General features: G+C 42.4%; 2 protein-coding genes across 2 annotated transcripts; both read left to right on the plus strand.

The window, feature by feature from the left end:
- The first annotated feature begins 1,143 nt into the window (after positions 1 to 1,143).
- LOC111824047 (N-formyl peptide receptor 2-like) lies at positions 1,144 to 2,148 on the plus strand. Its single transcript, XM_023747315.1, has one exon. It carries the CDS (start codon positions 1,144 to 1,146, stop codon positions 2,146 to 2,148), a length of 1,005 nt encoding a protein of 334 aa, XP_023603083.1.
- A 3,249-nt stretch (positions 2,149 to 5,397) lies between these two features.
- On the plus strand, positions 5,398 to 12,096 carry LOC102425110 (N-formyl peptide receptor 2-like). Its single transcript, XM_006106502.3, has 2 exons — positions 5,398 to 5,426; positions 11,033 to 12,096. Exon 2 carries the CDS (start codon positions 11,044 to 11,046, stop codon positions 12,094 to 12,096), a length of 1,053 nt encoding a protein of 350 aa, XP_006106564.1. The 5' UTR covers positions 5,398 to 5,426; positions 11,033 to 11,043.
- Positions 12,097 to 17,085: the final 4,989 nt, after the last annotated feature.

The following is a 17,085-nucleotide window of genomic DNA, read 5'->3' on the forward strand; positions in this document are numbered from 1 at the left end:
AGGGGAGGAACAGGAGCTGGGAGTCTGTGAGAACCTGGGGCTAGCAGAGGTTGCAGAGCCTGCCAGCATCTATGCATTGAGTCATGGGTGGAAGAGTTGTGACCATACTCACTCTGAGTCTAGTGCTCCCTCACTGTGCCCAAGATGCCTCCCATTGATTTTCTGTTGTTTATACACCCTCAGCTCAGGATTCTGCTGAGGGACAAGAATCTTGTAACACTCTTGGCTAAGTAATTAGCCTAATAGGTGGAATGTATGTTAATTATTATGGGAATACTAGAGGCCCGGTGCACAGATTTTTGCACCAGTGGGATCCCACAGCCTGGCTTGCAGTGATCAGGCCAAACCCAGCTCTCCAACATTCTGTGAGGGGTCTCAGATTGTGAGAGGGCAGTTCTCAAATGATGCACCCCAGAATCGGGCTCCCTTCTCTATGGTTCCGGGTCCATCACCCAAGAATCGCAGCTGCCAAGTCACTGCAGCTTGGCAGCTCCTGCATTGACTGTCTGCCCCTGGTAGTCAGTGCACATCATAGCTACTGGTCGGACGGCTGGATGGTCGCTTAGGCTTTTATATACATAGACTAGAGGCCATGTGCACGAAATTCGTGCACTTAGGGGAGTCCCTTAGCCTGACCTGCACCCTCTAGCAGTCCAAGAGCCCTTGGGGGATGTCCGACTGATGGCTTGGGCCCATTCCCCATGGGGAGCAGGCCTAAACATTCAGTCAGACATCCTTAGCGCTGCTGCAGAGGCAGGAGAGGCTCCTGCAACCGCTGCTGAGCTAGCCAGCCATGCGTCCAGCTTCTGGCTGAGTGGTGCTCCCCTGTAGGAGTGCACTGACCACCAGGTGGCAGCTCCTGGATTGAGCGTCTGGCCCCTGGTGGTCAATGTGCATCATAGCAAACGGTCGTTCTGCCGTTTAGTCAATTTGCATATTAGCTTTTATTATATAGGATAGAGAAGTGTCCTTTCCTAAAGGAACAGCCAAGAGTCTGTCCAATTTTAGTGACTAGCCACAAGGTTCAGGAGAGAAGGTTTGGAGAGGAAGCTCTAGTGGAAGTTGTTGGCCTGAACAGAAATGCTGTAAGATGGTGCACAGCTGACAAATTCCCATTGTTGAGATGTTTCAGGTGTGGGCAGGATGGAAACTGGCTACACTGCTCCGGAGATCTTCACATTGGTGATGTATGGGATCACCTGTGTCCTCGGCATCGTGGGCAATGCGCTTGTCATCTGGGTGGCTGGATTCCGGATGGCACGCACAGTCACCACCTTGTGCTACCTGAACCTGGCCTTAGCCGACTTCTTCTTCAGCGCCATTCTGCCATTCTTCATGGTTGTAAATGCCATGAGAGGTCGATGGCCTTATGGCTGTTTCCTATGCAAGTTATTTAACATTATGGGTGACACAAACCTTTTTGCAAGTGTCTTCCTCATTGCTTTCATTGCTTTGGACCGCTGTATTTGTGTCCTGCATCCAGTCTGGGCCCAGAACAACCGCACTCTAAGTCTGGCTAAAAAAGTGATCATTGTACCCTGGATTCTTGCTCTACTCCTTAACTTGCCAGTTCTCATCTTCTTTACTACACTAACGGATGAGAACGGGGATATATACTGTGATTTCAACATTGACTTCTGGGGTGACATCGGTAAAGAAGAGAAGTTGCAGAGGTACTTTACCTCAGAAGCAATCATAGGGATCATCCGGTTTGTCATTGGCTTCACTCTACCGATGTCCATCATCGCCATCTGCTATATGCTCATTGCAGCCAGAATCCGAAACAAGAGCATGAGTAAGTCCCACCATCCCTTACGGGTCCTCACTGCTGTCGGAGCTTCCTTTTTCATTTGCTGGTTCCCCTTTCAACTGTGTCTTCTTCTGAATAAACTCTGTGCCAGAGCAGTACATGAAGGAAAGTACGACATCATTCATCTCCTGGTATATTTAACAAGCACCCTGGCCTTTTTCAACAGCTGCCTCAACCCAATGCTCTACGTCTTCCTGGGTCGAGACTTCCGAACGACGCTGATCCACTCCCTGCCTGCCAGTCTGGAGAGGGCCCTGACTGAGGACGCAGCCCCAACCAGTGACACAACCACCAAATCTGCTTCCCCTCCTACAGAGGCCGAATTACAGGAGATGTGAGGTGCCTGGGATCATTTATGAGCTTTGCCTGCTCCTGTCCTGCTCCCTCTTCCAGCTTCATCTTACCTTAGGTCATACTGAGCGTTAGGTAAAATTTCCCTGGCCAGGAGACTGTAGAAAGAGACTGAGAGCCCCATTATTACATTCAGAGTTTCTTAAGGGAACATACATACAAGGCTCAGCTTGGGAGGCAGCAAGATGACACGGATGTCCTCCCTGCCACAGGGCAGGTGATAAGGAGTTTATAGGACAGGGAAGATAGATGGGGGTACTGGAGAATGACCCACCTCAGATAAGGAAAAACTGCCTTGCAGACTTGCCTAGGGCACTCCCAGGGCCAGTCCCAGGAACCAGCATGCGGGGGGTGTTGGGAGGGGTTGGACTGTCTCTGAGGGGGTTTCTGGGAAGCCATTTCTGTTCTGGCCTGAATGCAGCTACACAATCTGGCAGCGGTGACATCAATGAATAGTCTCTTCTCCACACTGAAACATTCATCATGAAAAATACTTTGGTGCCCCCTGATTTGGAGATAAAAAATGGACATCCGGGTATTATTGCTCTCATTTTTCATTTTGGCACCTCAGCCTATACCCAGGGTCAGTGGAGGTGGGAAAGAGTACAGGGATGAGAAGAAGAGTGATGGGGAGTCTGTAAAGCTTAGATGAGAAAGTGTATTAAAGGGAAAACTTTGGCATTTCACCATGAAGTAAGATGTTTCCTGTAGATTGTTTTTATCTATTTTTTATCTGACCACAGAAGTTTCCTATTCCTAATTTACTAACCGTTTTCTTCTTTTCTTAATCATAAATTACTACTGGATTGTATCAAATGCATGTTCTGCAGCTATTAAGATGATCATATTATTTTTATCATTTTACTTACACCATCATAAACTATATTCATAGAATAACCACACTTGGTCATTATATACTATATATATATATATACTTTATATATATACTGTATTTATATGTCATATATATATATATACTTTATGTATACATTATATACTTTATATATTTCCAAACCACTCTAGGTTGGTTTGGAATTTCTGCATTTATATTTATATGTAAAGATGCACATGTTTTTTTACTTTCCACTTATATCCACGTCAGGTTTTACATCCCATGATGTAAAAAGAGCTGGGAAGTTATTCATCCAATACTATTCTCTGGTGTTATATCTTTTATAAATGTTTAGAGAAATTCACCAGTGAACCCAAGTGGATATTGAGTTTTCTTTACAAGAAGACTTCTAACAGGTTCAATTTCTTTAATAATTATAGGATTATTCAGACTTTCTATTTCCTCTTCTGTCTGTTTTGGTAACCTATGACATTCAAGGAATTTAGTCATTTTTTTCCAAATAGCCAAATTTCTTGGTATGAAACAGTATGAAAACTGTGTTACAGTACTTGGTAGGGGTATCTTTACATAATAAGAATGTAATCTATCTGAGGGCAGGGTTTATTGTTCATGAATGGACCCCAAAACCATATGTGTAAAATAGTGCCTGACATGTGATACCCAAAGAGTTATATAATTAATGACTCAATGAATAATAGCATCATCCAGGTATCAACTGCAGACCTTTAATGTCTAATTAAAATGAATTCTGAATTCATCATGAATGGGGGACTGTTTACTGAACTCTCACTGCCATTCCCAAAATTTTTACAAATCCTCAAGTGGCTTATCTTTTTATGAACACCTCAGATTTTGATTTTCTGTTTCTAATAAAGTACTCTGGCTAACTGTTGACTGATGGCTTTGCTTTGAAATAAATCAATCTACAGCAGTTCTCAGCCTTTTTTCTTGGTTTCTGCAACTAATCACTCACACATTGTCATCTAATGTGTAACAGAACATCCTGATGTGTTGGCCAAAGATAAACTCAAAATACAGATTCAAATGCAAAAAAATATTTGGTCTTTGACCCTGGTCCTTGCCATCGGGCATCTAAACACTTGCAATTTTCTGAATGACATGTGTCTTTTTATCATGAGGAGTCCCTTTAGATCACACCAAATTTATGTTAATGAGGTGAGTGAGGATCTCCCTAGGTAGCCTCAGTGGGACCAAGCCATTAAAGCTTCCAAAATTTCAGATCAACACACTGACATCTGGAAACAGTAGTTGGGAAGGCGCAGGATATTAAGCTCCATAAAACTCTTGAACAATTAGAGTTGATGAGCTTCTGGGTTGCTGCACACATCAAGGTATTGGGAGGGTGATGCCCCCAGGAGAACATGAAAACTCTGTGCACACACATGCCCCATACCTTGCCCGATGCATCTCTTTGATTTGGCTGTTCTGGAGTTGTAGTCTTTTTTTTTTTAAATATATTTTATTGATTTTTTACAGAGAGGAAGGGAGAGAGATAGAGAGTTAGAAACATCGATGAGAGAGAAATATCGATCAGCTGCCTCCTGCACATCTCCTACTGGGGATGTGCCCGCAACCCAGGTACATGCCCTTGACCGGAATCGAACCTGGGACCTTTCAGTCCGCAGGCCGACGCTCTATCCACTGACCCAAACTGGTTTTGGCTGGAGTTGTAGTCTTAATAATGAATACAACATAATGTTGTGTTCATTATTTTTGTTTGTTGTATGTTTACTTATGCTAAACATAAGTAAATTCCTTCCTGAGTTCTGTGAGCCATTCTAGCAAATAATTGTACCTGAGGAGGGGACTGTGGGGACCTCTGATTTACAGCTGGTCAGTCTTAAGCACAATTGGCAACCTGGGACTCCCAAGTGGCACCTGAAGTGGGGTAGCCTTATAGCACTGAGTCCTTTATCTTGTAGGATCTGACCCTAATTCCAGACAGTGTCAGACTGAATTAGAATATAGAACACCCAGGTCAGATCCACAGACAATTGGAGAATGTTTCAGTACAGAACAAACCCACACCTATGGTGTCTGAAGTGTTGTTTGAGTGCAGAAATAAGGTTTTTTTAAACCAATAACTGTATTTTATTGCTTGCCTCCAATTCCTCTCACATCAGCAATTATTTCTTTCATTTCCTTGAATCTCTGGAAGAGAAAGGGCCTGAACACAAAACATCCTTGACCATTGATATTTAAGAATAAGCTGACAACATATCCAGAGTGTTTTATGGAAATTGCAAGAAGCTCTGAGTTCCTGTCACATGACTGGTTGAGCCCCATTGTCCTTCCCCCTTGTCCTTCAATAAAGCATCTGCTGAAGTCCTCCTCCCTGAGTTACTCCACAGGAAGACAGGAACTGGCCACAGGAACCGGTCGCAGCTCGTGGTAAGTTCCAAGCCTGAGAATTTAAAAATTGTTATGAGAGTATCTATTATGTGGCAGATACCTCCTGAGCTCTAGAGCTGGACTGTCCAATAAGAATCCACTTGCCACAGATGACTATTGAGTTCTTGCTAGTCTGACCTGAGATGAGTGTAGTAAAAAATGAATTTCATATATTCAAAAACTTAATATAAAAGAGAGAAAATGTCTCATTGAAAATTCTCAGATTGGTTATGCTGAAATGATCGTCTCTATGTGTTGAGTTAAAAATATATATTATTAAAATTTATTTTGTTTACTTTAACAAAATTGAAAGTCACAGATGAGGCTCACAACTCTGGGTCTATTGGACAACATAAATATAGGGATATAGCAGTGAATGAAATACGTAGTCTTCTGTAGCATATGTACTAATGTGCAGGGTATTTTGAATAAAAAACAAATGAATGGACAAATAAACAAGGACAGTCCCTGATGATATAGGTTGTTCCTGGAATAGCTGCTTTGCACTGTGCATCTGGCAGGATCTCTCTGAGAATATAATATCTAAGTTGAGATAGCAATACTCAGAAAGAGCCAGATGCGAGAAGTTTGAATAGAAGGGCAAAGTAGGCAGAAGGAAGAGAGGATGCAAAAGTCCTGATATGGCAATAAGCGTGGCATGTTCAAGAAATCAAAGGAATTCAGTGTGGATCCATAACACTGTCTGAGAGGATAGTAGGTATGTGAGGAATACACAGCCCAGATCCAGGAGAACTTGATAAGCATGAGTTAGGAGTTTGGAAGCCATTGAAGGGTGTTGAGCAGAATAATGTCATGGTATGATTCGTGTTTATAAAATATCATTTGCTTTTATGTAGAGAGAGAATGGATTGGGTGTGGGGGCGCAGCATCAGAAGCAAGAACAAGATATTTGGAAGGTTTGTGCAAATATGCAACCAGACAAGGTCTATGGACAAAAGTGAATGGTGATAAAAATTGTTCCAGTTACTTAGTAGACAGAATTGATTGACTTGGATGGGACGGTCATGGAAAGGGGATTCAAGGATGTGTCATATTTACTGGTAGAGATTTAACAACTGAGTGCTTAAGTTCCAAATAAACAGAATATTGAGAGGGACAGATTTGGGAGGATGGAAGAATTAAGACTTTGATCTAGGCAATGTGAGGTTTGGAAGGAGAAAAAGCTAATAAATTGGCCCTAGCCGGTTTGGCCCAGTGGATAGAGCATTGGCCTGCAGACTGAAGGGTCCCGGGTTCGATTCCAGTCAACAGCATAAGCCTGGGTTGTGGGCTCGATCCTCAGTAGGGGGCGTGCAGGAGGCAGCCGATCAATGATTTTCTCTCATCATTGATGGTTCTATTTTTCTCTCCCCTCTTCCTTCCTCTTTGAAATCAATAAAAAATGTTAAAAAATAAAGCTAGTAAATTGGTCTGAGATGAGGTGGTCTATAAAGACAACCAAGAGTTTGTTGTATGTACATTTTATCATCTAAAGCAGCGGTTCTCAACCTGTGGGTCTCAACCCCTGAAAATATATCCTGCATATCAGATATTTACATTACAATTCATAACAGTAGCAAAATTACAGTTATGAAGTAGCAACGAAAATAATTTTATGGTTGGGGTCACCACAACATGAGGAACTGTATTAAAGGGTCACGGCATTAGGAAGGTTGAGAACCACTGATTATTCTAAAGGCATATGGAAATGTGGTTTAAGAAGGAGGAAAGGATTTATGGCATCCTACATCACTGAGATATCAGGGTAAGAACTGAGAAGGCACCACTGGAGTGGTGACATGGAGGCCACAGGCCTTCTTGCGGGGAGCACAGTCTATGGAGTGCTCAGGACCTAAGTCAGTTCTCAGAAGTTTAGGAGAAAAGCTGAGGTGACAAACTTCACTGAAAGAATTTTCTTGAGAGCACAGGGCTAAAGCCAGAAGGAACATGGGTCAAGGGCGGTTGCTTTGTGAAGGAAGGGGATATATGATCATGTTTGTGGCATAGAATGATTTAGTAGAGAGAAAATCTTGAGGATGTTTTGGCAGAAAAGAATAGTGATACTGCTGGAGAGTAATTTTTGGAAAGGTGAGACAGCGAAAGGGATCCAGAGCAAACTTGAAGAGGGAATGAACAAGAACTCTTGATTTACTCACTGTATGAACTGGAATGAATAAGAACTCTATTCACTAAAACAGATGTGGGTAAATTACAGGGTTTGCTTGAAAGAAGGCTAAAAAGTTCATAAATAATTACTAGCATAGTCTCATTAAAATATGAGGCAAGGGCATCAGGTGAGAGCGGGAATTGAGAAAACGTTAAGAAGTTTTAGGAGAGCCAAAACCGGTTTGGTTCAGTTGATAGAGCGTCGGCCTGCAGACTGAAAGGTCCCGGGTTCGATTCCGGTCAAGAGCATGTACCTGGGTTGCGGCCACATCCCTAGTAGGAGATGTGCAGGAGGCAGCTGATCGATGTTTCTCTCTCATCGATGTTTCTAACTCTCTATCTCTCTCCCTTCCTCTCTGTAAAAAAAAAAAGTCAATAAAATATATTTTTTAAAAAAAAAAGAAGTTTTAGGAGAAAGCAGAACTGAAACAATTATTTCAAAGCATGAAAATGGGAACATGATGAAGAAACAGTAAACTAATAGGAAATTTCTGAAATCTGTGGTCACAAATCCAGTTACCCTTAATAATTTAGACACTGGGCAGGTCACTTCCTCTGCCAGGACCATGGATGGATGATATTTATCAAAAGCAAGGATGGCTTCACAGGAGTTGATAAACTGTACTGTGAAGGACACCTTTTATGAGTCACCAAATAGCAGCCATCATAATCCATCCGTGCACCATCTGTGGATCACAGGCTCTCCTCCACCCTTATTGAGTGGGCTCATAATTTCACAACTTTACCTCAATGACCTTTCTCCACCTGCCATTGCACAATCATCCTTCCCTGTTGTATCAACATATTTTAAACCAATCTTTTAGACATTATTGAGCACATTCTAGCTCCTGAATGAGCTGTGAGGTGCTGAGTGGGTGGGTAGAAAGAAAATGACCCTGTTTAAGGAAGATGAGGTGGGAGTAAGTTAAGAGCACATTTCTGGTGGAAGCCATCTACCTGAGCTCAAATGTGGGCTCTACTTCTTTCTAAATGGAAGTTTCAAACAATTAATTTGACCAGTTTAAGCCTTCACTTCCTCATCTGTACAATGGTTATACTAATTACAGCCACTATGATTCCATATTTACAAAGTCGCAAAATATTCTTAGTGCTTAAAACATATTCATGCATGTAATCCTCAAAAGCCATGAGAGTTGTGGTGAGAGTTAAAAGAGGAGCTCTTGGCACATGAAAATGTCATAAGTAGTCATTATGGTTATTATGAGCATTGTTCTTGACCTGAATTTGAGCTTCCACAATGAATAAACCAGGACTGAATCTCAGGACACAGGACAGAGGCTGGTGAGCACCAAGAGTTCCCGTATGTTAAAGGCAATCGGTTCAGCCTAAAATATTTCCATATCTATTCTCATCTAATCTTCACCTACAAACCACACTAACCACAAAATCACATCATTCTGTAAGGAGGAAACAGACCTTCAAAGCAGGTGTCAGAGAGGAGATTAGAATACAGATTGACTTAAGTCCTGAGCCCAGCACTGCACTATAACACTGACTCTCAACTGGGGTGACTTTCCCCCAGGGGACATTTCACAGTGTCTGCAGAGACTTTTAGTTGTCACAACAGAAGGATGCTGCTAATGGCATCTATTCGATAATATGTAGTAATATCTAGAGGCCAGGGATGTGGCTAAACATCCTACAATGTACAAGACAGTCCGCCACAACAAAGAATTATCCAGTCCCAAATGTTAGTGTTGCCAAGGTTGAGAAACCCTGCACTCCATTAAGCAATATCCCATAGAAGATTCAGTAAAAGTGATGAGTGAAGACAAAAGAAGGAAAGAAGAATGAACACGGAGGATTGAGGCAAATTGTCATGCTAGGTTATGGTCATCTCCAGGTAATCTTGGGAAGATCCTTAAAAGGCAGTATTTGCAGAGGAAAAGGCCGTGGCTCTGGAATTGGTTCAAATCTGGTTTTCAAAGCTTGTTGTATACTGACTGGCTGGGCTCATGATGGTGAACAAACTGCTGAAACCCTTGGGACACAGTTTCCCCTTGGGGAAGAGGGCTCAAAATGGATGTCGTGCAATATTATTACAAGTATGAAATGTACATAGGCACCCCCAAAATTGAGAGACATCTTCCCTGAAAAGTTTTCAAAATTGGGTTTGGTTAGCAAAGAAAAATGGGGGAACAGATGTTGGAACAGAATCCAGCAATGTCTGTCACAGCTGTGCAGTGAAGGAAGGACTTGAAGACAGATCAAGCTGGATTCAAGTCCTTCCTCTAGCCCTTGCCTGCTAAGTGACTTCCACAGGTCTTCTAATTGCTTGGAATATCAATTTATTCTTATGAAAACTAGAGTTGATGAAGATCAAACTAGATCCCTACATAGGTAACTAAATCACCACTAAATATAATGCCTGGTCTCTAATAAAACCCCCACAAATATTAACTAAATTTATTAATCTCATATTCTTTATGTCACAGACACTAAAGCTATACAGTGGGTGAAAATTCTTTGCATCCCAAATGGAGAAGAGCTGCATATCAAACAGAGACAATAAAAAACAGAGGGTTGAATACAGAGCAGGGCCCCCTTCTCTGACCTCTTCTAGCACAGAAGCCACAGGATGTAACATATTACTACATATTACCAGTAACTATTCAAGATCCTCTTCGACTATAAACTCAAACCACACTCTAAGACTAACAACATATTCACCAATGCAATACTCAAGAGCAGTGGTTCTCAACCTTCCTAATGCTGCGACCCTTTAATACAGTTCCTCATGTTGTGGTAACCCCCAATTTCATTGTTACAAATTGAATATAATTCAAGCATAGTGATTAATCACAAAAACAATATGTAATTATATATGTATTTTCCGATGGTCTTAGGCGACCCCCGTGAAAGGGTCATTGGACCCCCAAAGGGGTCGTGACCCACAGGTTGAGAACCGTTGTCAAGAGCCTTGTGAGGGGAGTTGTGGTGAGACGAACACCATATTAGGTCAAAGTTTCTCACAGGAAGAGGAATAGAAGCTGGGAGTCAGTGAGAACCTGGGGCTGGAAGAGGATGCTGAGCTTGCCAGCATCTATGCATTGAGTCATGGGTGGAAGAGTTGTGACCATACTCACTCTGAGTCTAGTGCTTCCTCACTGTGCTGAAGATGCCTTCTATCAATTTTCTATTGTTTATACACCCTCAGCTCAGGATTCTACTGATGGACAGGAGCCTTACAACACGCTTAGTGAAGTAATCAGCCTAACTGGTAGAATGCATACTAGTAATTATGGAAATATGGAGAACTGTCCTTTCCCAAAGGAACAGCCAAGAGTCTGTCAAATTTATAGTGACTAGCCACAAGGTTCAGTAGAGTGGGTACCTGTTTAGAGAGGAAGCTATAGTGAAAGTTGATGTTGGTCTGATGTTTTCACAGCTGATAAATTCCCACTGTTGAAATGTTTCAGGTGCGGGCAAGATGGAAGCCAACTTCTCCATCTCTCTGAATAGATCTGGTGAGATGCTCCATGAGTCTACCGGCTACACTGTTGTGCAGATGATCTCATTGGTGATTCAAGGGATCACCTTTGTTCTCGGCATCCTGGGCAATGGGCTTGTCATCTGGGTGGCTGGATTCCGGATGGCACGCACAGTCACCACCTTGTGTTACCTGAACCTGGCCTTAGCTGATTTCTCTTTCTTGGCCACTCTACCATTCCTCATGGTGACAAATATCATGAAAGAACAATGGCTTTTTGGCTGGTTCCTATGCAAGTTAATTTACATTGTAGTGGACATTAACTTGTTTGGAAGTGTCTTCCTCATTGCTTTCATTGCTCTGGATCGCTGTATTTGTGTCCTGCACCCAGTCTGGGCCCAGAACCACCGCACTGTAACTCTGGCTACAAAACTGATCATTGTACCCTGGATTCTTGCACTAGTTCTTACCTCGCAAATTTTCATCTTCCAGACTACAGTAAATGTCAGTGGGACTGTGTACTGTTCTTTCAACTTTGCGCACTGGGCTGACACCCCTCAAAAGTTGCTGAAGGTGGCCATCACCATGCTGACAGCTAGAGGGGTCATCCGGTTTGTCATTGGCTTCACTATGCCAATGTCCATCGTCGCTATCTGCTACGGCCTCATTGCTGTCAAGCTCGCTAAAAAAGGTATGCTTAATTCCAACCGTTCCTTACGGGTTCTCACTGCTGTTGTGGCTTCCTTCTTTGTTTGTTGGTTCCCCTTTCAACTGGTTGCCCTTCTGCACACAGTTTGGCTCAGAGAGATATTTTTCGGGAGTGAGTACAAAGTCCTTGGTATCCTGGGTAACCCAGTGAGTTCCTTGGCCTACTTCAACAGCTGCCTCAACCCAATGCTGTATGTCTTCATTGGCCAAGACTTCCGAAAGACACTGATCCACTCTCTGCCTGCCAACCTGGAGAGGGCCCTGACCGAGGACTCAGCCCCAGCCAGTGATACAACAACCAAATCTGCTTCACCTCCTGCAGAGGCTGAGTTACAGGCAATGTGAGGAGGCAGGGGGACATTTTCAAGCTCTGCCTGTTCCTACCCTGATCCCGGTTCCAGCTTCATATTACCTTGGGTCACAATGAGCCACTCATGACAACTACTTTGGTGCCCTCAGAATGGTCGGAAGAAATGGACTTATGGGTATTATTTCTGTCATTTTTGGCTTTGGCACCACAGCATATACCCTGGGGTTAGTGGAGGTGGTAAAGAGTACAAGGGTAGAGAAGAGAAAGAGTGATGGGAATCTATAAAGCTTAGATGAGAGAGTATATTAAAGGGACAACTTTGGTACTTCACCGTTTAGTAAGATGTTTCCTATGGCTGTTTTGTAAGCATTTCTTATCAGACTACAGAATTCTTTTTCTATACCCAGCTTATAAGAGTGAATCCTTTTTAAATCATGAATCGCTACTGCATTGTATCAAATGCATTTCTGAATATGTTAAGATGATCATATTATATTTTCCTTTCATTTACATCATAAATTATATTTTTTATTTTATTCTTATTGATTTCAGAGAGTAAGAGAGAGAGAGAGAGAGAGAGAGAGAGAGAGAGGTAGAAAGATCAATGATGAGAGAGAATCATTGACTGGGAGTTGAGCCCACACCCCAGGCCTGTGGTCTGACTGGGAATCAAACCATAACCTCCTGGCTCATAGGTTGACGCTCACCTCTGAGCTACACTGGCTCAGCGATTATATTCATTTCTGAATGTTAAAGTAGCCTTGTATTCCTAGAATAAGCCAGACTTGCTCATGATGTATTTTATATATTTCTAATAAATCTTACTTGACTGGTTTGGAATTCTGCATTCATGTTTATGTGAAGATTGGTCTATTCTTTTGCTTTCCTCTAATGCCTGTGTCAGGTTTTACACCAACTTATACTGGCCTCCTGGAAAGAGCTGGGAAGTGATTCCCTGATTCTTTTCTCTTGTGTTATATCTTTATAAATGTTTAGAGAAATTTACCAGTGAAGCCATTTGGGTCTGGGGTTTTCTTTATGAGAAAGGTTTAATAACAGGGTCTATTACTTGAGTAGTGGTTAGAATCTCCAGATTTTTCTATTCCTGTCAGTTTTAATCAGCTGTGACTTTCAAAAAATTTAGCATTTCATACAAACTATCGAATTTATTGGCATGAAACAGTATAACTATTTACAGTAATGGTATGGCCTCCTTTACATATGACAATATAAGCTCTCTGAGGGCAGGGATCTGATCTGTACTGTTCTCTAATGAATCATGATAACCAATGTGTAAAATAGTGTCTGATATGTGATAGATACTTAATACGTAGTTATTGAATTAATGAAACAAACAGTATCATGCAGGTGTCAGTGAGAATCTTTGATGTCCAATTAAAATTATCTCTATACGCATGTCATGAATTGAGCCATGTCCAGTGAACTCTTATCCCCATGCCCACAATTTTTACAAATCCTCATTCTGTTTAAATTTTTATGACCACCTCAGGTTTTGACTTTCTATTTCAAATAAAGTACTCTGGCTGTTGACTGATGACTGTGTTTTGAAATAAAATCAATCCATAATGGTACTCAGCCTCTTTTCTTACTTTCTTCAAATAATCACTCACAAATTTTCCTTTATTGTGTAAAATATTTTCCTAACTTATTGGCAAAAAAAAAGAGGGGGTCCCTCAGCCCAGCCTGACCCCTCTCACAGTCCAGGAGCCCTAAGGGATGGGAGGCGACCTGGTAATCAGGGGAGGAGCCCTAAGGGATGGGAGGCGACCTGGTAATCAGGGGAAGGCAACGCCCCCATCACATCTCTGCTGCTGCCACTGCTGGAACAAAGGCACATGCCCAGGTTGAGGGCTCGATTCCTAGTAGGGGATATGCAGGTGGCAGCCAATTGATGGTTCTCTCATCACTGATGTTTCTATTTCTCTCTCCCTCTCCCTTCCTCCCTGAAATCAATAAAAATATATTTTTAATTAAAAAAACCCTACATCTATACAAATGAATCTTAGATATCATCTTGAGAAAATAAGACACAACAGCGTATAGATAGCATAATTCCACTTATATTTTTTAAAAGTTACACTATACAGGTTAGGGATATGTCACTATGTAGTAAAATTATAAAGGAAAAGTGATGAATTGGTCACCACAATAGTCAAGATAGTGGTTACAAGTGGAAGTAAGGAGGAAAAGTGATTAGGAAAAGCAGGTTGTGGCTGATGGCTTGTGGAGTACTGATGTCTTCACTTGCTGGTGGTACATGGTTGTTTCTTTTACAAAAATGTATTGATCTTCATGTTTATCTTTTATCCACTTTTCTCCTTGGGTTTGTTCTAGTCCACATTTTTTTAAAAAAATAGTTCCATCAAATTTAGCTCCTTTTTCCTTAATACCAGGAGAGCTTCATAGCTTCTGGATTCAGGCTGCTTGAAGCAGGCAACCCATTCATATCAACACTGCAATTCTCTACATTTGCACTTACTAGGACAGAGAGCAGACCGGTCAAAGGCAGCCTTAGCAAACAATCCTGGCTGACTGGCTTCGTTGTGTCCAAGGGCTAATGAAAACAAACTTATCAGAAACCGAGCTCCACCTTGTGGCTAAAATGCAAAGCAAGGAAATGGAAGTCTTGCCTCAGCCTCAGCTTCATGACCTCACTGGGAGAGAACCTCTAGGAATGCTTGATTAATTTCCCTGTGAGCCACCCCAGAGTGATTTCTATGTGTCTCTGAACAGCGGTTCTCAACCTGTGGTTCGCAACCCCTTTGGGAGTCGAATGACCCTTTCACAGGGGCCGCCTAAGACCATGGGAAAACACATATATAATTACATATTGTTTTTGTGATTAATCACTATGCTTTAATTATGTTCAATTTGTAACAATGAAATTGAGGGTCACCACAACATGAGGAACTGTATTAAAGGGTCACGGCATTAGGAAGGTTGAGAACCACTGGAATAGAAGCTTTGTACTTTTTAAATCCAGGAAGTCCCCTTCAGCTGAGAACATACAGGAAGAGTCTGGAGATCTCTCCTGTTATCTCATCCCATCCTAAGAATTACCACTGCTACTAGATAAAGAAAATCCGAGCAAAGTGTAAGTGTTTTCTAATTTGGAGACACTGAGGATTGGCCAACGGTATTTTTTCCTCACATTCCCATCTCAGGCCTCACCCAGCTCCAAACACCATCTAGGTACCTGTTTCCCACATGTTGATCTACAACTAATACTCCAGCAGGATTGCTTGGGGAGTATTTTTAAAATGTGGGTTAGGTTCGCCAATGATACATCTGATAAGGGGTTAATATCCAAAAAAATATAAAGAACGTATAAAACTCAACACCAAAAAACATACAATCCAATTAAAAAATGGGCAAAGGATCTAAATAGACACTTCTCCAAAGAGGACGTACTGATGGCCAATAGACATATGAAAATACTAGAGGCCCAGCGCACACAAAATCGTGCGTGGTCAGGGTCCCTAGGCCTAACCTGGCCTCCGTCGCATGGCCTCTGCCGCCCTGCGACGCTATGTGAAGCTCCCTGCCCAAGCACCCCAGGCACGCTCCGTGATGCTCGCAGCCCCTCGACTGCTCCCCGAACCCCACGACTGCTCCGCGAAGCTCACCGCCGCCCTGTGAAGCTCGCCGATGGACGCTTCATGAAACTCCCCCCGCCCCACCACTGCTCCGGGAGGCTCCCCACACCCTGTGACTGCTTGCTTCGTGAAACTCGCTGCCGCCCAGGTTACTGCTCCGCTAAGCTCACAGCCACCCGGAGAAGCAGCCCGCCACTGCCGCTCAACAGTCCCCAGTCTCACCCTGCCACCAGCCCCCCCTCATGGTGAGCGGCTCGGGTGACAGGGACCGGGGGGCGGGGGGGGGGGGGGGGGGACGACGGACGGAGAGGTGCTCCAAGCACTTCATGGCGACTGGTTGTGACAGCACCTAGCCCTTTATATATATTAGGATGCTCAACATCACTAATCATTCAAGAAATGTAAATTAAAACTACAATGAGGGCCCTGACAGGTTTGGCTCAGTGGATAGAGTGTAGGCCTGCAGACCAAAGGGTCCTGGGTTTGATTCCAGTCAAGGACATGTACCTTGGTTGCGGGAACATCCCCAGTCGGGGGTGTGCAGGAGGCAGCTGATCGATGTTTCTCTCTCATCGATGTTTCTAACTCTGTATCCCTCTCCCTTCCTCTCTGTAAAAAAATCAATAAAATATATATTTAAAAAAAAAAACTACAATGAGGTATCACCTCACACCTGTCAGAATAGCTACTATCAATAAATCAACAAACAACAAGTGCTGGTGAGGATGTGGAGAAAAGGGAGCCCTTGTGCACTGCTGGTGGGAATGCAGACTGGTGCAGCCACTGTAGAAAACAGTATGAAATTTCCTCAAAAAGTTAAAAATTGAACTGCCTTTTGACCCAGCAATCCCACTTCTGGGTATATATCCTAAGAATCTCAAAACACCAATCAGAAAGTATGAATTTTTTTGTGGAAAGTATATATACTAAAAAAAAAAAAAAATCACATAAATTTCTTTGTTGAATAATTGTGTGCAATTTGACAGGACTTGTATTGGCCAAATATGAGGAAATACAAGCTTAAAACAATGACAGCAAAGATGATAAAGCAGTGAATAAAATAACTCTTGAATCCATAGTGACATTAAAAAAAATAAACAAATAAGCAAATAAATGGCAGAAAGAGAAAAGCCCTTCCTTACAGAATACCAAATATTAGATATATATAGAATAGTTAAGAAGATCACTATTTTGTAGTCATCATGATAATAATGAACCAGGTAAGAATAATCAGTGGTTGGTAAAACTAACAAAGGTCTGATGAGGAGCATGGCATTTACACAGCCTCAAATTATCTCTGCAATTAATAATTTCTAAGGGGGAAACAGTAGCTTTAGAGTGGAGAAACCAGGCAGGCCCAACAACTGACCACAATTCATATTGTCAGTAATAAGACAAACCAGCCCT

The sequence above is a fragment of the Myotis lucifugus genome, unplaced genomic scaffold, assembly GCF_000147115.1.
Source record: "Myotis lucifugus unplaced genomic scaffold, Myoluc2.0 scaffold_839, whole genome shotgun sequence".
Lineage (NCBI taxonomy): Eukaryota > Metazoa > Chordata > Mammalia > Chiroptera > Vespertilionidae > Myotis > Myotis lucifugus.

What these genes read in the sequence shown, in the direction of transcription:
- LOC111824047 (XM_023747315.1), top strand. Translation starts at nt 1,144, where the DNA reads ATGGAAACTGGCTACACTGCTCCGGAGATCTTCACATTGGTGATGTAT.
- LOC102425110 (XM_006106502.3), top strand. Translation starts at nt 11,044, where the DNA reads ATGGAAGCCAACTTCTCCATCTCTCTGAATAGATCTGGTGAGATGCTC.